General features: G+C 33.0%; 1 protein-coding gene across 1 annotated transcript in view; it reads right to left on the minus strand.

Moving 5' to 3' along the window:
* Nucleotides 1-542: 542 nt before the first annotated feature.
* Nucleotides 543-24,424, minus strand: part of LOC119632805 — a 35,665-nt gene continuing 11,783 nt past the window's right edge. Inside the window, exon 7 of the mRNA XM_038025921.1 lies at nucleotides 543-692. Coding sequence (XP_037881849.1) covers nucleotides 543-692 — 150 coding nt within the window. The remainder of the gene's footprint in view (nucleotides 693-24,424) is intronic.

The following is a 24,424-nucleotide window of genomic DNA, read 5'->3' on the forward strand; positions in this document are numbered from 1 at the left end:
ACTCGTGTGTTGTTGGAGTGAGTCAATGCTTGAACATAATCGCAAAGCAAAAGGTCCAATAGAGTTATATCGCATGATTTTAGTGGCAAGCCGACGTAGCCATTTTTGAAGATTAAGATTTTGTGTTGAATCGATTTTTTCAATAAATTTATGGCTTGTTGGTTTTTAAATTTATGACATGATGTAAAGGTATAAAGTGCTCTGTGCTTGCCTTCAAAGGACATCAATAGTTCTCCCATCGAAAGCTTAGTTGATAAGACTAAAGAGTTGAACAGGTTTTCTGGAACCAATTACGCTAATGAGGCAAGCGGGTCGCATTCAGCCCAATCCTCAAAAAAATATAAAATCGAATCCTCAATTAAACGAAAATAATAAATTCTCCTCTTCACATACATCGTATGGTCCAACTGCAGAGCACTAAGTTTCAAAATCAAGCCGAGACACTTCCTCTATTTATCTCCGTCTCAAAATTCTCAAGTCTTGCTTCCTAACTTTTCCAACAATAACATTTCTAATGCGAATGTTGTCTCTTTGACAACAGCTCAGCCTTGGAAAGCAATATTTGCATTCGGACTGGCACCGGATACCTCTCGTGATAATATGAAAATTGGCATTGCTGTAAAAGCCCCACCTGTTAATCTTCGTTGTATTAGTATATTTGATTTATCTCCAAGAACTTGAGCAATATCTTTCTTTAAGGTTTCAGTTCCGAAGGAAAATTCTGAGACTGCGGAAATTAGGATCTGTACTAAAGGAATTTACTCCGCGTTAAATTTGAAGCATATCAGTTTGTATTATGGATCCCTTCCCATACAAACACCTTTACATGAAAACAAGGTATAATTGTTAATGTATTATCAAAAAAAAAAAATGAAAAATTATCGTTGCCCGATTGTTGTGTTTTGACTTGCTTCCTCTACTGAATATTGACATAGTCTCGAAAAGAATATATGTCAACGTTTTTTCAATATTTACTATAAGATGAGAATTGGATACAACATTTATTCAATAAGTCGTTTTAGTTATGTTTTTATAAAATATTGTCAACTTAAGCAAATGGCAAGTTTAGGCTTTGTAGCTTAAATTCCAGTTAAAGAGTCCAGAAAAAGGTTTGGACAGACTTGCATTGGTAAAGGTGCTGAAGGTGTGGCAGCATTAAAGTCAAGAATATTTGAGCTTTATAAGTCTTCGTAAGCGCACTTGTGAGGGTTGCGTTAGAAATGTTGAAATTAACGTTTGTTTACCTTAGGTAGCCGGTAAGAGAATTATTTTTTGGAGCACTTTGCAAATACTTAACATATGGTCCAAAAAAATAAGCGACAATACACTTTGGATGGGAAATAAATATTTTCCTTTTAATTTAATAAATTTCTACGATGTGAGAGTTACTCTGGCTATATGCTTATGTGTAAGTATTTTCATTAATTTTAAAATCAATTAAAAAAATATTCAAAATTTTGTTAAATAAAATAAATAAATAAAATAAAATGTTATTTTCAATATTAATTTGAATTTAGTTTCTTCACCAACTTAACGATAATTAAATTATGAAAAAATTTTACTAAAAGTCAGTTGGTCACCTAACCAGTAATAATATATTGAATGAAAATTTGAGAGAGTATGGATAGAAAGAAATTCTCTTTTCATCTAAAAGTCTCTGTAAAAGAAAATTTTGGCGCCTAAATGCAAAAGCTGTTATTTAACATGTTAATGACTTTAGTAGTGAGTGAAAATAATTGTTAGAGGTGAATTTCTTTTACTTTGGTACTGTAAACGTCATCCTTTAGGAGATTAGTTTGTTGCGAGAGTGTTTGTATGAATGCAATGAAATTTGATAAAATACATAATCATAATAATAAGGGAAATAATTAAAAAATTTGTGCAACTTAGTTAACGTTGACATGAATTTTCATGGATAAAACAAGTTACGTTATTGAGAAATTTTTATTTCGTAGAAGCTCATCTCTACTGACTATAGATTATATTACAGCAGCTTGAAAACTCGTGATTCTTGCTTAACAAAAAGTCTCTTCATTGTCTTCGTCAGCTTATAATATACGCCAATGATGCGTTGCAAAATTGATTTAATTGAGTCTGGCAAGAGACAGTTGCTTAACTTCGTCTTAGATAGGTTATGATAGGGAGCTCCAATTGCATTTCATATGTTAACCGGTTTGAAATTTTCCGATTTTGAATAAACGTAGATCTGCTCTTTCCGTCTTTGCCTGTGTTTTTGTTTGTTGGTAAGCGGAGAAATCTTATCACCGTGGTGTTGATTTTAAACTCTTACAGCCTGTGGCGAAGTTTATTAAATTACCGTTCTATACTTTTACCGGTGAATTATTTAATCCCTTTTATGTTGCATTTGGAAAAACACTCACGATTATTATCTTTCATTCTCCTTTTCTGATATGGTCGATGGAATCAAAATAGTAATAATTTACTCTTTACTCTAATTAATTGTTCGTATATTCATTTAATATAATTAAAAAGCAGCAGGCCTGGTTCTGCACTGTAAGTGGCTAGGTTTTATTAACCAATTACTAAACAGATAAATGACAAAACAAAAAAACGAATGACGACTAGACGACTGACCGGGCGTTAGGTAATGAACGAGTATCATGGCAATTAGTTGCTATGATTTCTTGCATGTAAGGGAATAATATCGTGGTATTGATTATGAAATACGTGGGATATTAGTACCTCGGGATCGAAATGGTGCCACAATTGATGAAATCCACGAAGCTTATGATGATTTCCCGTTAATATCAATATCATCAATTTTCTGCACATGTAATGGTCTTTTGTAATGAAAATGGGACAAGAATTTTGAACATTACGTCAACGGACACTACTACACGTTTACTAGACTTGGTACTAAATCGGGAAATTCCTCAAAAGACAGGAATCTATAATAATCATAATAATATTCAGAATCAACGGAATTATTACCAAGCGCCATATCAGCAATTTTGGCTTTATATTTCGTCAATCACACCCTAGTTACCTGAGGTTCAAATGTATCCGGACAGCCTGTAAATGTGCCATTAACTCTAATTACTTTGTCAATGCTTTTGGAAAACAACAAAAATTAGAAAACCAAGCCAACACTAAGCGACACTCCCGTCAATACGTGGCCACTGTAGCGACTGTGTGACTAGCGACCACGAGATTTTCAGGAAACTTTATTGAACGATGTCGCAAGCAATATTAAGCGGATTGTTTGTGCTATTGAAACAATACGCTTGGAAAGCTCCAACGTAATACGAAGATACCCGTCTTCCCATAATACCAATAATAAATATCATATTTTGACGTACTTAATACCTCCATACTCCCATCATTCTTCGCTTAATGCTGCGGTAATATGTCAAACAACTGATTCCGATTATGAGGCCCATTTGTTGGATTTCTTATTGTTAGGTAATGATTTCCCGAATGGAATTGTGTTGCAAATTTAAAAACAATCAGAGCGGTTGTGAAAATTTTAATTTTTATATTTGGATCGGAATGTTGTTTTAAATTTTAAAACTTTCAATTTATTTGTTATATGTTGAATGTTGTCGATGTAATCAGTATTCATTAAATGTTAAATATTTGATGATCTTATGTGTACTTAAAATGTTTTTTTTTTGAGAAATTGTAGGGAAGCTGGCTTCTTTTAAGGTAATTAGATTTAAAAATGTTCTCTTAAATTCTTTTTTACTTTTTTACAGAAATTCTTAAGAAGTCTTTTTAACATTAAAGAAAGAAAATTCTTCAGATTTTCGTTCTTTTTTTTATATTAAAAAAAAAATGTAAGGGAAAAATTTTAGAAAAACATTGCAACGTTTATATCTGTGGCTGACTTTGTTTTTTTTTTTTGTTAACAAAGGAAATTATTCTCCGGCGTATATGTAGATTTATTTTACCACTTTTTAATAATTTACTTTGGGCTGTTTGCTTAGTTTTTCTAAAATTTGTTGTAATTACATTTGTAATGCTTAAGTAAGATTTATTGATTTCCTTTACTTTGAACAAATCCATGTTGCGGTTGATTTTTATGGTTTAAAACTTTTCTCATAAATTTAATTAAACATTGCTATAAATAATTGCCGAAATACAAAATTACACTAAAAATTTACTCTATTGGTGTTTTCTTGTGATTTTGTAAATACTCTTTGGCCCCTTGAAAATAACTGACCTGTCAAATACAAAATTACACAAAAAACTTACTCTATTGGTGTTTTCTTGAGATTTTGTAAATACTCTTTCGCCGTTGAAAATAATTAATCTATGAAATACAAAATTACACTAAAAACTTACTCTGCTTGTTTTTGGTGTTAATTTGTATATGTTGTTTTGAATTAAATTGTTATACTTTAGGTGTAAGTTAAGCAAAGTATTGTTGTGTTTGTGTAAGCTCTTTGTTATTGACTTATATGTCGTTTTATTATATTATGTAATTTCGAATTTAAGAATGTACCATAACGATAACAGGCGAATATGTAAAATAAGAAAAAAAAAAACGTTACTTTACTTGTGAAATACGCTCACTTACGCAGAAGTAAATTTATTATAGAAGACACGTACAACTATTAGCGACTCAAAAAAATTTCCCACATTAAGTGGAAGCAATTGATAGAATGTGGAAAGTTTTTAGAGTCATTTTGCCCTTTTGGCTTTATTGTTTTGCGAATAATAATCCGGGACGAATCTTGTCGCTACAAATAAACCTGTAGTATACAAGAATACAGCGGTCGCTTTGTGGAGAAAACCAGAATAACGTGTTCCAAAACATAAAAATTGTATCGTGATCGATCAATATACTTCATTGGGTCTTCAAAACTTTTTAACAAGAATTTTTGTGTCTATTGGAGATAGCACACAGGATGCATTGAAAGAAGTTTAGGCCGATCTCAAATTCGAATTCAATATGAAAATCTAACTTTCGAAAGATTAACTTTCGCTTCTTGTACTTTCTTTACTTCAGCGTTTGATTATTGTTTCGAAAGATTCAGCGAAGAGCAAACGAGAGGACGCTTAATCCTTGCCTAAATTATTCATGACTTACGAAACTGGGAATCGAAGAAAAACGTTCTATATATATACAGAAAATTCGTACTCTGACAAATTACTTACCATTTGTGTATCAATTTCAGCAAAACACTTGTTGTTCTCCTCTCAATTAAACACATGTACGATGCATTAGTTTTTATATCTTTCACTGAAGAACGAGGATTGTATTCATTTTGTCGAAACGTTCACAATACTACGAAGCAAGCTTTAGACCTCCCACAAGGTGTATATATTCTTGATCATCATCAAATTCTGAATCGATTTAGCCATGTGCGCCTGTCTGTCTGTTCAATCTCTGTGGTAAAAATTCTTTTAGTCTCAGAAGTGCCTCTTTCGGCTTCAAATTAGGCATAGAGATTGGAGATTCTTGCGCTCAGATTAGTATTGAAATTGAGTCAAATCAGTCAAAGGGCACGTTCACAGTACAATGTAACCTGAAACCATCTATGTTTTCAAAGGCAAAAGTTCTGTTCGCAGAAAAATATAACGCAACAAGATATAACGACAATAATTTTCATTCATATTCTATGGGTGTACTCTGCAGCACTGGGAAAAAATCGTCCCCGCGTACTTACTATTATAGCATATTTAAATTTCATTCCTTCCTCAAAACGATTGCAGCACCCAGAAGAAGAGAGAAGCTTCAGAAACCGTATAAAGTCAACATATTGTCTATTAATATGAAACTAGGATCGTTCTAGGCACGTTCATCTGTCCATCTGTCTAAAAGGTACAATGACAAATTATTTGCTTACTTGAGGAAGTTTTTTCAAATCAGATTAAATCGGAGTATTTCCATGGCCGGTCTTCCTACTTCGAAAGGCATTATATGGTCTAATGGTTTTTTTTTCTTTTTTAACATGTCCAAATGACTCAGGGTATTTTTTTCTATATGTGTTATACGGTGATCGTGAGAAAGAATGGAGGAAGGAGAAAAAATAGGCAAGCGGTGATTGCAGGCTAGTGGATGCGTGCCCAAATGGTAAGTGTGATGCTTTTACCCACTGAGCACTCACTACTACAGCTGCGACCGAAGAAACCTTTAACGCATTTGAACCAACGAACACTGGCTTGGTAGTCACGATTCTTATTTACTCGGCTACGCAAGCGAATCTGGCATCTTACAATGAAATTGGCGAGGAATAATAACAAAAACAAACAATATTAAATTTAGATTGCGCCGTTTTGGGACGCCCGCAACATAAGACTTTTTAAAATTCCTAATTCTAATGCAATTCCTATAGCGAATGTAATGATGCAGGGTTTTCAAAAAGCCGGCTTTGTTTATCTATAGTGTTTTAACTTGTTTCATTTTAACAGTTCATAGACTTTGAATACATTTCGCTTGAAGGCACACAGTTAACTATTTACGATTATTACTTACTTATTTTATATTTTTATGTTGAATTTCTTTTGTAAATATTTTCCTTTAAAATTCATTTAAAAGAAAAATTAATATAATTTAAAAAAGTTTATAATAAAAGGTGAAACGGAAATAACAATGGAAACGACATTTCAAAGGAAGCTGTAAAACTTTCCAAACTTTCGAAAAATTCCTTGACCGCTTGTTATGCAAAAGAAGAAAAGTAACGGTAGATTGGAGTTGGAATGTGTCGAATCGTTTGGTATATCTATAGTACTTGAGACATAGTTTACACAGATACAGTAAAAATATGAAAATTAACCTAAAAACCTATTTTGTTTCGGTTTTAATATTATCGCCCACAGTACTTTGGGTTTTGTGCAATTGATTAGAATAGATTTGCTTTTTATACATTCTCTCAAATCAGTTTTATGTTTCTTTGAAATTGTGTGGTAAAGTAAGCATACCGTGCAATGAAGACCATTGGATATTCTGTTGTTTGACAAATTTTTTGCAAGTTTTGTTTTTCTCTGGTAAGAAATTTCTTTTTAGTAAATATTTATGAGAAAACTTATTCAAATTAATTTTATGCATAAAATAAAAAATGAAAATCAAAATAGAAAGTAATTTTATATAAGAAAATATTTTTCACTCGGTCAAGTTGTCGTTTACTCTCGAGCGAATAAAAAAAAAAAAAAAAATTGAAATGCGAAAAGTAATAAAATTTTAAAGGAAAAGCAAACATGGAGGCTGCATGTACTTTAAATTTATTCTTAGACATCCATCAACAAACGCATTTACGATGAAATCTTTTACATAAACTTGGTCTTAAAGAGCACTTTGTTAATTTTATTATGTTGTTTACACAAACGGTTGCGGATATATTCATGAACGTTACAAAGTCAAGTCCTTGAATCCGTGCAAAAATTTTCAAAAACATCGAAAAAATTGAAAACTTGGCATGCAAGACGTTTGTTTACTCACTACCCTGATGTGAGTGAGTCGTTGTACCAATCAGTGCAAAAATTCCTGGTCTACGTCATAGCTATGTACGTATTTATTAAGTGAAGTAGGAAGAGTTCACTTACTCTTACACAACTCTCCTTAATGCTAAATTGCTTTTCTCTATTCATCACTAGCAAAATGAAAACGAAAATTAAGTTTAACGCTTCAAGTGAATATTTGGATAGCAATGTCACGTTAAATTGTTTTTAACTCGTTTTGGTTAGAGAAAATGACCAACCAATAGCAAAATTCAAGGGGAATATAAAATCTTTTAAAATACAACTTATGATTACTATACAATGTAGTCAATGTAATAATATTATGCAAAAGAGAATTAAAGCTTACACTAAATTAAACGAGAGGAAAAGAAAAACAAGTAAGAAAATTATATTCGGCAGAGGAAAAATCTAGAGTACCCAGTAATATGCTTTTCGCATTCTACTCTTCATGTTATTTTATTTGATATGAGTATATCGCTGGTATTATTAAGAAAAACATAGTCGCTATGCTTTACAAAAATAAAAAAAAAGGCCAGCAAGTTTGTCATTACTGAAGCAATATAGCGTTTTTTATCGTATTGAAAGAATAAAAAGAAGAGGCTGGAGATGTTGTAATGCATAAAGTCAAAGAACGATCGTAACGTATGCGGCAGTAGGACAGTCTCAAAGCAATGCAATGCCTAAACACTCTAGAAGAAATATTAAAGGATACACGCTGGGGAAAATGGTTGCCATTAATTAATTTAATAATAGCTATCATGCCCAACATTTTGTGCCCTCTCTGAGTAAACAGTGAATCAATAAGCTTCAATCTATTATCCAAAGAGGTGAGGACACCAAAGGATCTCAACCTTAGCCGCGCAAACGTAACTGTAAGACTAAATGTTGAACGGGCTCACGTTGAAGGTCGACGTAGTATCCATAACTTCGTAACAACATTATATCTACGTACTCTAGGATCGAACTACTACGGTAGATCTACAAATGCAGTGTTTCTGACGATTTAAAGTAACGAGGCGGGGGGAGAGAGCGATGGATTAGCGAACAGTAGCTAAGAATGAGTTCTATATGGTACTCGTATAAGGCGATTTCCAGAAAGGCAGTGGATAGAGAGCAGAGTGTCTATAGTGCATTGCACTGAGGTTCCATCACAGGCACCGCGAAGTAATACCTAAAGGTGGTCCCGTGCTGGTAGATGAAGTGTGTGTGGAAGGTAGTTTTAGCACGTAGGCGCCATGGATGGCCAATCGTGCATGCTGCTAGCACGAACCAGCAGTATCTTTCGAAGCTTCCTCGTGAAAAAACGAAAACAACACAAACACACAAAGTAGTCATTTGATTTACAAACATATCAGGACCAGATGAGCTACATAGGCTTACCCTCCGGAACTTTCCCCTCACTGGTTTTCTCATTAAAAGTGAGCGGGGACAACAAGTCGTAAAGTTTATAGCGGAAATAGATAAAAAATTGTAAAAAGGGAAAAGTGACGTAATGTATGTAATAATCGACATAGGTTGATTATAACTTCCGCAAGTAAACAAGCGACTTGAAACGAGAAATCTTTTACTTTTTCCAATAATAATTTTAGGAGATTTTTGCTTATGAATATTACAAACACAATAACAAACGTGGTTGTGGAAAAAATTTTATATCATACGTAGCCTTATTCTGCTAATGTAATCTGTAATATCTATCTTTTTCGACATTTAGGCAGCAGCATCGCATGATGTTTTCACTTTAATTTTTTAAAAGTCACATAAAACAAGTCGAAACATTATAATCACTGTTAAACACTCTACCCTACATCGTTTAAAATGATTTTCGCGTGATAAAATGCCGCAACTTGAAATGTAGCAAAAGAATCTTTTATATCGGCTGAGGTCCAATAAATAAATTTATACGGTACAAACTTATTCAACTTAATTTTTATATCAAATGACTATTTGGACCAAAAATGAGGTTCATCCGATTTAAAGTTTCGATTTGAACTTAATATACCAAAATACTACTTTTCAGGCATCTTTTGATTTTCAAATCAAGTCTTTATATGGTTAATGGACGTAAAATGATTGCATCAAAATTTTTTTGAAAATAACGACTCTTAGACGGAATACGCCACGTCGCTATGGATGAAAGACAGACCGGCTTAAACTAATTTAGAAAACGATTCCAAATCGGTTAGCATCATAAAGCATGAGTTTACCTTAAACACTTTTTCGCGTTACATACACTCGCACAAACTTAATATATCCTATACGACAAAGGGTAGAGAGTATAAAAAATATCTATTATTCTATAATTTTTTGTAAATAAAGAAATTTTGCATGCTCTGTACGTGCAGAATATATGTTAGTTCAATATATTCCGTTTTTTGCTTAAATAAACATTTCAAGCAATGAGAGTAGCTTTAGTATATCACGTTTAATGTACCACTCATTCTCGCCCTGGCGGTAACTATTTAAGTGTTCTAAAATATTTATGAACCTCGATGCTTTTTTTTTATTCTTTTGCTTTTAAAGTTTTAGTTATTTGTGTTGTGTAAGCAAGTTTTTGCATAAAATTTTGAAGAAAAATGCTTTTGCAGTTTTTTCAATCGCTATCAAAGGAGTGAAAACATCAGTCTGTGGGTTTTTCGTGGCACTTGATGTGTGATTCATGTTGTGTTTCGCTTTGCCGTTTTTGGGGCAGTAAGTGAATATACATTAGATTTGCTATTCATTTTCTTAGTACTTTATCCCAATATGGGGAATAAAAAATAATAAAAGCTCTATGACAAAGTCAGCCATTAAATTTTCTATGCTACTTTGCCTAATGCTTTAATCGTTTTTATCTTCAAAAAAAAAAAAAAGAAGTCATACTTCCCCACAACTGCTTATGTTTTACGGGAAGCCTTGTGTGGATACGAAAATCTGAATCGATATATTCTAAATTTGGTAAAGTTAATAAAATTTTTGTTCATCTAGTTTCGCCGTAAATACTTTTTTTTTATATATAGGTTTACTCTTCAAGGACCATCTTGAAAGCTGATTCTTTTTGCTTTGCAAACATACGGTTTTTGCATAAAACGTTCCCTTTCATGTTTTATATACTGTTACATAAATTTAATATACCCTGTTCTACATATGGCGTAGTTTATAATGAAATTATCTGATTGGTTATTAAACAAGACGTTCTCTTGTCTACTGTCATTTATATGTCATTTTCTCGTATGGAAATTTGGTTCGTAAACGAAAACGTTGGCAAACGAAACAACAGCACGTTTTTGATTAAGTTATTAAAATACCCATCCAAAAGTTAAAAAATTTGCCTGCCGTCAATAAGCCAATGTACCTTAATTTTAAAAGAATCTTTTGCGAAAGAATTTGATGTATCTCCCAGCAATATTACACTTATTTTTCTTCTATTTTTATATCCGACAAGGTTTTGGTGCTTGGGTGTATTATATAAAGTTGCGCGAACGCCCAGAGGAATTTGACATGGAGCCAACTTTATTAATACCGATCGATTCAAAATCATTTTCTTAGCCTTTATATTTGAATATACTTTGATTGTAAGTATAGGCAGTGCTCATTCAGGAAAGGCCTAACACTTATCGACTGGGCACAAATGCACTAGGCTGTGGCCACCACCTTCCTATTCCTTTCTTTCTCTTTTCCCACTTCTCACCGGTCATGAACGGGGAACACCCCTGAGTGATTGATAAAATAAAAAAAAATGAAAACTATACTTATATCCTACAAGGAGTCTTATTAAGATAAAGAAATGTAAAGAAGAACATAACAAAATGAAATTCGTGTATAAAAAAACAAAAAAAAAGCATCCATACATCTAGCGATGCACCCGCAGCAGACCCCATTGGGACCTTGGAGGGAATCCCCAAGTTGTTGTAAACATGCAAAAGCTTGCGAACGATAATGGGAAACGAAATCGTTCGTAGAAGTTAATTTAGATACGAAATAGGCCAAAAGGGCACATAAAGAAAACTTAATTCGATAGAATTTAAAGAACCGACATTGACAATGCTGCGCTTTTTAAGGAACGTTAAGGCCAACGAAAGCAATTTGCTGCTATGAGGAGGTGAAGAGCTAAACAAGTCATCACTCCACATTCCTAAGGGCAAAAAGCTTTTGAACGGATTCAATCCAATTATCATAGACCACACAAGGAAGGCATTTTCAAGTATTGGTCCGACCAAGGTCACGTGCAAACGTTTTGTAATGTCAGGGGTTCATAAAATTCTTTGGATCACCGCGTACTTTCACAAATTTTTGATGATCCAGAATATGTGTCCTTTTTGCAACCTCCGATGCATGTTTCTACTTGCCACAAACATACTAGGCAAATATAAAGGAATCGAAAGATGACAGGCACTTCGACTGAATAAGAATTAAATAACTATTCAATGCTTTACAATGGCACTAATGACTGCACAAACAATCATACTTTTAATCATACTTTTAAGCAAAACAAATAAGAAAATTATGTTCGGTCGTGACCGGATCTTCTATACCCATCAGTGTTGTCCTAAAAAAAGCAAAAACAGAAACAACTTAATTTTCAAGCTCTATAATATAATTAATTATAATTTTAATACATTATAGTATTGGGTAGGCGGGGTAAATTTTTTCATTTTTGTACAGGTGTCTCGCTCATAGAGTAAGCGTTCAGATATTTGTCAATTTATCTGCTATAGACTATGAATAATGCGCACAAAACCAATTTGTTGTTCGTTTGCAAGAGCAGAGGAGTTCTCGGTTTTCATGGCATAGTAAACTTCTACTTCGCCCGATTTCGCGCATTCTCAATACCAAGCTGCTTGCAAGAACTTCCAATGTTTCTGCCAAATATGAAGTTAAGAGTTTCTTTTTTGCGCCAAGGAGACATTATACGGATAGACAGATGGACAATCGGCCGGACAGATATGCTTACATAGATTCCAAATTTGATGCTCATCAAAAATATATATACTTTGTGTAGTCTCTGATGCTTGCTTCTGGGCGTTGCAAGCGTTTTGACAAAATGAATATACCTCTCATCCTTTCGTGGTAGGTATAAAAAATTGGAGTCAATCAAACTTAATAATTGATAATACTTTTTATAGCCATCAGCTAAGCGATACAAAATAATTTGATTGATGACATTTTATATCTGACTGATGCACACAAGTCTACATTTTTTACGCGTGTAAACCTGTTTGCCCTTTAGAATGTTTACTACAACTTAAGAAAAAAACAAGCTTAAATAAGGATTTCATTAAAGTAAACATCAAAGTAACTTCCTGAACTGCATTTTTGTGCAATTTACTGGCTTTTCTATTCTTGTTTTTTTTTTTTTGCTACCATAAATAACTCAACTGTCATGTCTTTTTCTTAGTTATTGTATATCAAAGAAAATGTTATAGTAAAAATAGCAAAATAATATTTTTAGATACAAGTGTGTGTATGATGAGAAAAAAGAACAGGTAAATAATTTCATTTTTTTTTTTTGTTTTTTATTGTTAATTTTTTTAAAAAGAAACAACAACCTTTTAAAAGGTTAGGGCAAAATATGTTGAATTGTTCATTAAGAAGGAGCTAAAATTTAAAGACCTTTTAAAGTGATTGAAATATTGTACAAGCTTTCATTGATTCCTTCACCTTGAACTTAGATACGTGTCTATGTTTTCGCCGTGGCTTGCTTCTTTCATCATTTGGTTTGCAAATGTTGATGCGTTCAAAATATTGTAACATATTTTTAATCTTGATCACCTTAAAGTGTACATTCTAGTCTGATAATTGGTAAGAGAAAAATACATTTTTTTTTTATAGTTTTTTTGACTTTGTATCAGTTTTGGCATTTCGAACAAATAGTCGCAACAAACCACACCAATATCAATTTTGTTATAGAAAAAGATATTCAACTCACGTAAATTATAAATAAAAAAAATGCCTTATGTTTCATGACGTATGTTTGAGGTTGCTCAGAATACGGCTGCAAAAGTTATTTAGGTCATTTAGTTCATTTGTCCGCTTGGCCGTCCGTTGAAAATTTCAAAAGTTGAAATAACGAACTAAGGCATAGTAAATATTCTCCTTAGCTTAAATGTATCGAAAATTTGCACAGTTCAGTAAGTTGAGTAAGTTTTCAAAAGCTTATGGAGCAGAAAGGGTAAATTCATCTTTGCACAAGATGAAGCTTTGATGCTTAGCACTCTAAACCAGTCAAAAAAAGCCAAAGTACTTGATTAAATGTGGTCTTGTCAGTTAGTCGATCAAAAGAACATTCAAATAACACCAACTGTGCGTCACTCATATCTGGTTTTTGCTAAAAGGTGGACTATTTTCACTCTGGTTTTAAATTGACTTTTGAAGTAGTGCTGAAAAATATCTTTATCACTATTTAAAGCGACATGTGTTATATTAGATGTGTTAATAAATTCCTTCCGTTTTTGGTAAAATTCAACTTCATTTAAAGTATACTTGTTAGACACCTTTTATCTACGGTTGTTTGTCACTTATTGGGTAAATTTCGAATGACGTCGGTTCGAGGTGGGTTCCAAGGTCGAATACTCATCGAGTCATTTTCCCATAATTTCAATTTTTGTGAACCGCTGATTTGCTAAGTATGATAGCATCGATCTGAACGAGTACGAACACACGAAGGATGTAGTATAAATTTCTTCCTCTCTTTCTCTCTTCTCGAAGGAAATGTCGGTACATAATCTCTTCGGTCGGCTTTTGGTTTTCACTGTAGCTGAGTAAAGGCAAGTAAGTATATTAAAAATAGATGAGAATAAGTAAAAATGAGTTCGACAGCAATTTAAATAAGGAGGTCCACCCGTCTATGTTACCTACCTTTTGGCTGATTATCTGTGTAATGCATGCAGTGAAGATTCTACTGAAATTGGCTCAAATCGATTATAGGATGTGTCCGTATTACAATATACACTAATATGACCTCTGTTTTTAAAAATAAAAAAAACATTTATCCACCGTAACAGATATAATGATAAAAATTCGCGCCTATATTCTATGGATGGGCCTGCAAGATCTGCACAAAAGTGCAAAAGTCAGTAACGTCCACTCAATACTATAAAGTATTGAAATTTCCCTCTTTTGTCATCAAAAACGTTCCAAATACGTTTGTCAGTCCACGTACTCGTCTATTTGTCAATCGCTCCTGATCGCAAAAATGCAAGCAAAACTAAGAAATTTGGCAAAAAATATTGGAAGTCGTTGCGCGCAGCTTCACATTGCAAGCGAGCAAATCGTTAAAAGAACACGTCCATAGCGCAATAGAAATTAACAACACCTCAGCTTTTTGCCCATTGTTCATAAACTAGAAAACACATGCGATGAAAATTTTCATAATGGTTCTACCAAAATGGCAAAAAGTCAGTCAAACGCACCTAATATTATAGAGTATGGATATTAGGTTTTTGGGTTTTTCTTTCAGTCTTTTTTAAGATGGAGGTGGGGGCCGTAAATGATTCGTTCAAGACCGAATATAATTATCTTACTTTTTTCAAACTGCTTTCCAGTTTTCAAGGTTACAATTTGAAAGTTACATGTTTATGTGAATTTTTAAAAAGTTTACTAATTTCTTATACAATGATTTGAATTAAACGCTTTGAACACAAGTTATTTAATTTCCTCTAAATTATTTAAAATTGTCCTAATATTTCCACGTTCTAACAAAGTATTTGTTACCTAAAACTATCACGACGATAATAAACAAAAGCTAAACAAAACGTTGCAGAACTATCTTATTTCCTTTCATCTCTTTTTCTATGTTCTTGTTTGCTCTACAAAGCACTAAGTAAAAGCAAGTTGGCACATCACTCTCGCTATTAGAAAATTTCTCCAAGTTTTTTAAAAATAGATGTATATGGCTTGGTGTGATATGAATTGCGATCGTCAAATACAGTAGCTCCATAGAAACCGTTATATTTCTAACCGGTCTTTGTTATGAAAGAAGTTCCAAGCTTCGCTTGATAACTTTTAATCCTTTATGACGCTACTTTAACTAAGCATAATTGATTCCACGAAATTCCTTTTATATAATTCCCTTTTTATCATTTCTGGAGCACCTCTGCTGGCAGATTGGTATTGAAAATTATCTAAATCGTCTAAAGAACAAACCTAGAACACCACGTAACTTCAGAATACCTTTGTTCTTTCTAAAAAGAAAAAATAAATGAAAAACAAGTAAGAAAATTAAATTCTGTCGAGATCGAATTTTTTGTATGCATCAGCGTTTACCCCAAAAAATATAAACGAAGGAAAAGAAGAAAATTCTCATGCTCCATAACACGGATCGGTCGAAGTTGATTTTTCTTATTTTCAAAATAAAAGTGTTTGGCGTAGAAGCATGTGGGCGTCGTAGGCGTTTCCTTTGAAAAGTTGAGGTCAATTCCAAATTCTCTTGCAAATTTTTAGGCGATGTCTTCATTTTCTTTAACGGGAGAATGTTTCCCACAAATACTACAGAGTTGCGCAAACAGTCGAATAGGCGGACTTGTGTAGGTGACTTGCAACTGACCAAGAATTTATACTCTTTATGAGGTTTTGAAGCTTGTTTCTGCTTGTTATAAAGGTATTGAAAAAATAATCCAATTATGATATACTATCATATTGGGTAGGCATGGTCAATTTTTCCCATTTTCGCCCATGGAATATGCGTTCAAATGTTTGTACATTTACCTGCTGTAGTTTATGAGTAGTCAGCATATAACCAATTTTTAATTCCTTTTGAAAAGCAGAGGTGTTCTCACTTTACGTAGCGCTGCGGGCTTGTCCTTCGACTGATTTCTATCATTTTTAACACCAACCTACGTGCCAGAACTTCCAATATTTGAAATCGATTGTTTCATTTTTGCTGCCAGGAAAATGTTTATAACAGATATTTCACAGACGGACAGACGGACATGCTTAAATCGATTTAGAATTTGATAGTGATCAAGAATATATATATAATGTTTCCTTCTGGGTGTGGCAACCGTTTTGCCAACATGAACATACCCCTCATCCTTTGGTGATGTGTATAAAAAGAGGGAATTTTTGCTCGTTACCCATAAACTATGGCATATGCAACCGTACAAAATATCCACGTATATTTTATGGATGATATTTTTGATATAAATAAGTAAATTTGACGGTTATTATATATTTGCACAAAGTTAAGTTTTATTTGCACTAGCACTGGTATGGCAGAAAAAGCGAAAAGTGTATTACCTTTCAAATGATTTTATATAATATTCTTTTAGAATTCAACGCTTATAGCATTTTTACTTTTTTTTTTATAACTTTTTAAAACAATTTTTTATTTATTTTTATTCACATTCGTACTTAGTTACTTTGCAATACTCCGGAGTTGTAAAAATTTGTACGCACTTAAATCAAAGTGTACTTGAGAGACTTAGGAATACGCATTGACTTTAAGTTAATCCAAAATATAATATATCATGCGCCGCAGCTTGAATGTATGTATAGTGCTTTCGACATTCGTTAGTGTTTCACATTTCCTTTTCTATTTGATTTTATTTATTTTTTTGTTTTTTTTATTTTTGACTTAAATGTTAAATGCTTGAAAATATCAAATCTGTAGCGGCTGAACGCATATTTGAAAGCCATTAAAGAAAAGAGCATATAACTTGCAGATGAGTCTTCATTCATTAGTACGTTATTGTGATATGGCTGGCTTGCAAATTGTTCATCAAACGATTTATAATTTAAAACTTAGTTCTCTTTTGAAACCTTTTCAGTATCACTCTTGAATATATCCTAATATTTAAAATGAAACAAAGAAATTGTAAAGAACAGAAATCGGAAGGCAGGCAGCACTCTTCCTTAACAAATTGAACAAGTAAGCAAAGCAGAGATTTACAAGAGCAACTCAAATTTGCTTTTGAAATACAAATAAGAAGATTATAGTGAGGCAATGCCTGCACCATTCCGCCTAATGCAGTTGTTCACTCGCTGTGGTAATCATAAACCAAAAATTGACCATTATTTTCATGCAAAGGCATACTTTTTTGAAAGCCCGCATATTGAAGAATGGCCCAAACGTCACATGACTAAATTTGCTATTTAATTTACTTTCTAAAAATTTTACTATTTTTCACCTTCCGTCCTAAAAACTAGATACTAGACTTTCTCTTTATATAAGGACTTGCTTTTCATGATAACTCTTACGTATCCTAAAAAATAGAGTTGTGTAATCAAAATTGTTCACGCTTATTATATTGTATTTAGTGCGGACGTATGTAACAAGCAGAAGGGCTTAAGATAGACCCACTTCTTATTATACCGACCGATTCAGTATCGTACTCTGAATTGATCTAAGCCTGTCTGTCCGTCTGAGGTCTTTCCATGTAAATTTTTGTTCAACCGACAGCTCGAAATTCTTGAGATACTTTGATGAAATTTCGTACAGTGACGTGCTTTGACTCAAAGATTAATACTATTGAAAATGCTTCGGATCGGTCTACTTTTTCGATCACTACCCATATAACGCCTTATTCTGAAAAATTTTTATATGGAAAATATTGTAATTTTTAAAACTTCTCGGCGAAACTGGCTAAGCGGTAGTATTTCATCATTCTAAATTGGTATGAAAACTTCGGATAGGCCGTGGCAATTTTTTAACCCCTTCTCATACAATGAAAACTGAAGTTCAAGCGACAAAAAGATATAATTATCAATGCTTCATGATGCAAATTATATTATAATAGCGATTTAACATAAAAAAATTAACTGTACTAAATTTGGACCATACCGGCCTATTTTTTGGACCCCACCCTAAAAAGTAGAGCAGAAAAGTCCAAGTTTTAATGTACAGTGATGAAAATTGACCCCTAGTAGTAATTTCATGCAAAAATGAAGGCTAAAAAATTTGGACCGTCTACGCCTACCTTTCGATCCTGCGCTATGTAAGAATTAAACTTGTACTACATTAGGTTGCGTTTTGGGCCCGCTTCCCCATAAATACGCCTTTGAAAAATGTGTCAAGATATAATTTTGTGTTCCTTAATAAAAATAAGAATTTTGTTAGACAATATGGTGTAAGGTGTTGAATGGCCGGCCTTGCTTGTAATGTTCTTGCTTGTTATTTTTATAATTTAGTTTCTTGTCAAATGAATATGCGTTGATAATATCACAAAGTATTTATACTTTGTTAGCGAAGCCAGATTTTGCTAATAGCAATGAAAATTTGTTAAATTATTTATGACGTATCACGTTCTTGATATTTAAAACGAATTGAATATTATTTCCTTCTGGTTTATCGACGAAGATTGTGAGTATAGTAAAATGTTGTTTTGCTCTCTTCGTTCTTATTTTTGAATAGTGTTTGTACTGAACTTTTTAATTCTATATTAATTGCTTTAGCGGCAGGGAAAACTTTTATAGTAAACATCAAGGGGAAAAGCAACTGTAAGTTTTTTCAGAAATAATAATTTTGCTTTTATTAGCTTAGCAAACACTTTGAACCTCCAGGCGTAAAAGAAAGGAAAACATTCCTTACCGAAAAGAAACTTATTTTCATTTGAATTTTTAAGCTTTTTGCCAGAACTGATTAGCATTTCATTTTCCCAATAATTGTTAGTAAAGACAGACTCTGCAAACTATTAATAAACTGTCAGTTCTGGCATAAATTAAAACTAATTTTGTTTTGGATGAATTAACGATCAGTATATCTTGTTATAGTTTGGTTTAGTTGAAAGTGGTTCAGGTCCATTTAATACTATCTACAGATATTGACATATATAATAAGATTATTTTGTTTGTTTATTTTTTTAAACATTAAATTGACTTAAGCTTATAACGCGGCCGTTTTTAAAGCATTAGTCTAAAGAAATTTATACGTATAAGGTCCTCAAATGGACTTACACTAGTTCCAAAGTCAACAATATCTTATTAAATATTAAATATAGCATTTCTTATGAATCACATTAATTCTTCTATGAAATTTCTATTAAATGCGTCAAAAAAAAGGCCTTTTTTCAATATTTCTTTAGATAATGCCATTTTAACTGCAACATTATATCCACATGTACCATTTTAAATGTTGACTTTCCGTCTTTGCGAAAAGTCAACATGCATCACTTTCAACATATTTATACATACATCATCCAACAAGTCTCCTCTCCGACACTTATATGGCATGACTGTTGATAGAACCATATGATTTCGGGATACTACCAATCTTCAAATGATACGTGTCAAAATTCCATGACATTGAAAAAATATCAATGTTTTTGAGGAAAAAGAAAAGTTTAGAATTAATTTTGGCTTGAAAGATTTTATGGCGGTGCTTGAGTAACGAAGAAATAAATTTGTATGTAGTTTGCCAATTTTAAACATAATCATAAGGACATGAACGCCGAGCGAATTGCAGAAAAGCTAAAAAATATGCATAAAATTGTTTTGAAAGAGCGAAAAGCAAAGTTGCTCGACATTTGTGCATAAGAAAGCACTGCATGCACTGCGCAATATGGGCTATCTGGCGATCAACGGAGCTTTTTCATACGATATGGGCTCATCACTGCGCTTCACACTCACACCGGCAATTAGCCGAAAGAGAAGGTTGCTACCGGCGAAAGCGGATTAGGGCCGCTAAATGTAACTTGCAAACTAATCGTCGAAATGTCATGAAAATTTGACGTGTACCGTTTGAAGGCTGGCATCAACAGTGTTGCCATAGAAATGTCAGGCCAATGACTTATTGACTGATGTAATGTTGGAAATTTCGTTGGCTACGGGACTTTATATTCGCAAAGTATTACAAATTTTGATAGATTTTAACGAGAACTGCTTATAGATAAAAAGGTCATGGCAGCATGAATTCATTGCTTATTGTCGCAAATGAACTTACACAACTTTCGACGAAATGTGCACATATGACGACGCCGTGGTTGATAGATAGTTGACTCTCAAAAAAAAAAAAAATTGATAAAGGTCATGAATGTCTTCAATATGAACGGGTGTTTCGCACTTTGCAGAATGACATACGGAAAGGCAATGAAGTGTTTTTCGTGTCTATGGATAATGTTGAATAATTCATTTTTAAAAGAATAAAATCCAAGGAAATTATTTAAACCTCTAGTTTTATAGTATTCAATAATCACTTCCTATATCAAAGCTGTCAATCTGTACTAGTCCCAAGGCTTTTGAATCAATTGGATACAAAAATTGTTTGAAAGCAATATTGTGCAACCAATAATTTGACAAATTACCCAACGATTTATAAGAGCAACCCCCGTCCCTTATATCGCTCTTGCTTTCCAACGATTATATTGATTTGCCATTACATTGATTTACTATCAAAATTTAGAAGATTTGCTTGCAAAATCAATACTTGTAAAGGAGAAAAATGTATCGCGCCTAACTTAACAGGAAAGTCCCAAAACCTGTAGCAAAAAAAGCCCATTTGACTGCCAAATTTTACACATTTCCCATAAGTTATTGTTATCTGATGTTAAACTTTTCTTATACGGCATTGACACTGAGGTTAATTTCAATGATTTTGGGCATTTTTGAGATGTTAGTAAAAATCAGAAAAATTCAGGATTTCCTCATACAATAGGTGCTAATGTTTCAACGTAATCACATGAACTTTTCTTGTTTATGAAATTTCAAGTATCGCTTGGTCACATTGAAGCAGTCATTCCATTCAACTTTACCGGCAAAGCTTTACAAATGGGCAAAGTTGTTATGTGGTTATCATTAAAGGTATAAATTTAGTTCGAATAGCTTTTGCGCTAAATTAGTGATGAGTTTTGCATTGTCGATCGTTGGTTTGTTTGCTCACACAAACAAAAACCATGAAATGGAAACAATGGCAAAAAGAAAACAAAAGGATTGTATAAAAACGTAACATATCTAGATGAAATTGCGTAGGCAGCCGGAATTATTACTTCTCTGTTTCTTACTTAATCAATCAATAATTATGCCTTTAACTCTTTAATTTTCTTACATTCTTCAATACTCATTACACCTTTGTAGGTATAAAAAAAATCATATGTTTATAGGACGAATTTTATTAATCATTTCATGATTTAAATGAAATGTTTCTTAAGGGGCAATGCTTCAGGAAATTTTCCAAAAAATTAGCTTCGAATAGTATTATTTGCTAGATCAGGGGACAACACAAATACGTGGGAAAAAATTCATTATCTGAAAGAAAGTTTTTCTAAAAGATTTAACAATGAATCCTTGCTGAGCTGTTAAAGCCTAATCTCTTAACTGACGAAAGCTAGTTCCTTTAATATACTTTCACTTACTTCCACATGTTTTAAGAGCGTTTTCAAATAAAAATTTACTTGTGAGCTTTTCCGAAGATGACCAGTGAGACTATTGTACTTTTACCAAGAAATTAATATTCTGGAGTGAAGTTTTTAGTGTTCTTCTGTCTCTTTTCGCATATTAATGCGTAAAATGCGCAATTCTGTCTTCGACAAAAGCAGCAAAAGGGTCACTTTCGACCAAAAAACTATTGACTAGAAAAAGTGTGAGAAGAAATTTGAACGTGAAAGGTTTGTATTAAAGTGCAGGAATTGTGGGCTTGTAGAAGAAAATAATAAGAAATTGACATTTAACAATTTGAAGCGTTCTCTTCTCGAAATGCGGTTTTTGAAAACAGCATGCGGTATATTCCGACGATTTTCTTTCCTTTTATTCGAATTTTTATCGTACCTAACATTCTCTATTAAAGGGCGTAAGACATTTTCGATAAGTTAATCTGAACACTTTTGATTACGAAACAAGCGAAAACGCTATAGTAGAATACGCGACGCCATTTAATATCCTTAATATTGTCGCTTAATATTGTCACTTATATAACGACTTTTCGGAATAAGATGATGTATGAGAACTCATCGAAAAATGATCTGATGCACACCATTTTTAATAGATAGCGTCCTTAGGCCAAAACACATCAGTGTACCACATTTCATCAAAGTATCTCAAAAATTGCAGCCTTTAGGTTGAATAAAAGGAAACAAGGCAAGACGGACAGATGGGTGGACGAGCTTATATTAGTTCAGAAAATGATTATGATTCGTAAAAATAAATTACGGGTTTATCTGAAGTCCTTTTAGGTGTTTTATAAGCATACATTAAGACAGTCCCATTTATTATATCGATAGAAGTTTGTCTGTCTGTCTCTTAACTGTCTACATTTTCTTCTGTTCAACCTACAAGTCGCAATTTTCAACATATTGTAATGAAATTTCATATGCCGAAGTGTTTTGGCCTAAGGATGACAAATGGTTCATATCGGACCACTTTTTCGACCACTTACCGTTCTATGTAATTTTCAGAATTTGGCGACAAAGGCAGCTTTTGTAATAAGAGTTCGGCATTTTCGTTTGGTGTGGAAACTTTGGATCGGATGTGACAATGTTTTGAACTTCTTTGCCATTTAAACACTTGTACGGAAATTGAATCTTTTTATAGTAAAAAGGCCCAAGTTTAGATACTTCTTGATGAAAATTCGTTCATAGTAATAGTTTGGCATAAAAATTGATCTTACCGAATATGGCTCACATAGGTCTACTTTTTGGATCCCAGCCCATATAAGGATTCTAAAGGTTTTCATGAAGAAAATTTGTGCTTAGTAAATCAACCGCAGGATATGGATCACATAGGTCTATTGTTTGGACCGCATCCTATATAGAAGCTCTAATGAAAGCAAACATTTCCCATTAGTAGCGAATTTCATGGAAATGAATGATTTCCGTGTGAAGAGAAATATCTTAAATTTATCGTAGAAATATTTTCTTTAATGACTCACACTGTTTTGAGCATTCTAGAGGCTATTTATTGCTATTATTATTAATAAAGTAGGTTGTAATTATAAAGGACTATTTTTAATAACAAATATAATTTTGTAATTTGAAAACACACATGCATTCATGTAATTACTTTGGGGGGGAATTATCGAAACGCTATTTGAATATTTGTATTTTATAACTCAACGGCTGTAAATAAGCGTGCCTATACGGTCCCAATATTTATGGTTGTAATTACAATAAACAAGCAAATTGAAATATTTTGTGTAGAACAGCACACACGCACGTATGCACTTTAATGTATGAATATGCACTTATTTGACTACACAGTCATAAACAAGGATAAAATTAACAACAACAGCGCGGAAGAAAATTGTATTCATTTTGAGGCGAATTTCGAGTACTCATCATATCGATCGCAAAGCATTTTATGTTTCTTCGTCGTTTGTAAGTGCTTGTGCACATTTTTAGAAAAATTGAATATTTATTAGATCAAAAAGAGGGCCATGAGATGTTTTAAGCAAAACCCGTATTTTTCTCATCTTTTAAGTAGAGTGCGACTTACCCATAGAAAGGATAACTAATCTTTCGGGATTGCACACCAAGGCTACCTTTTAGATATTCTCATGCAAATGGAAGTCGTTATCATAAAGAAGCAATAATATCTGTTGAGTACACCGGCGATAATTTAATGCTATATACTTGGCCGTTGTTAACTTTTGCTATGGTACCACAGGTATTGGTACATTGCCTCCGTTCTTGTGGCCAACGGGATCATTCGTTGTCGGTCACGTTCCATACCGATGATTTCATTTAATTGAAACAACGTACAACACACTATATTCAGCTGATGCGGCGAAAAACAGACGCAATGTGTGAAAATCAATAATCGTCAACGGTAATGGCTCGCCTAATATGCGTCATAATACATTTGCACTCTGAATATTGTAACGCTTTGACTGTTGATTATCCGTCGTAAACACTTTTATTGCTCGTTACTCGCCACGATTTAGTAGAATTATGATGACTCGAATTAAGCAGAAAAAGTCACGCTTTTCTCAAAAAAAATTTCCTTTTCTTTTTTTCCCCGTTGAGAGCTTCTAAAAACTACATTTTTTAGACTTGAATGAGTTGAGTAAAGTTAAAAAATGGCATTTTCAAATGAAAAAGTCGCAGATTTACATAGCGTCCTACAACACTATTTACTCACCCTCTTGGAAAACAAGAAG

This window comes from Glossina fuscipes, unplaced genomic scaffold (genome assembly GCF_014805625.2).
Source record: "Glossina fuscipes isolate IAEA_lab_2018 unplaced genomic scaffold, Yale_Gfus_2 2, whole genome shotgun sequence".
In the NCBI taxonomy this organism is placed as follows: Eukaryota; Metazoa; Arthropoda; class Insecta; order Diptera; family Glossinidae; genus Glossina; species Glossina fuscipes.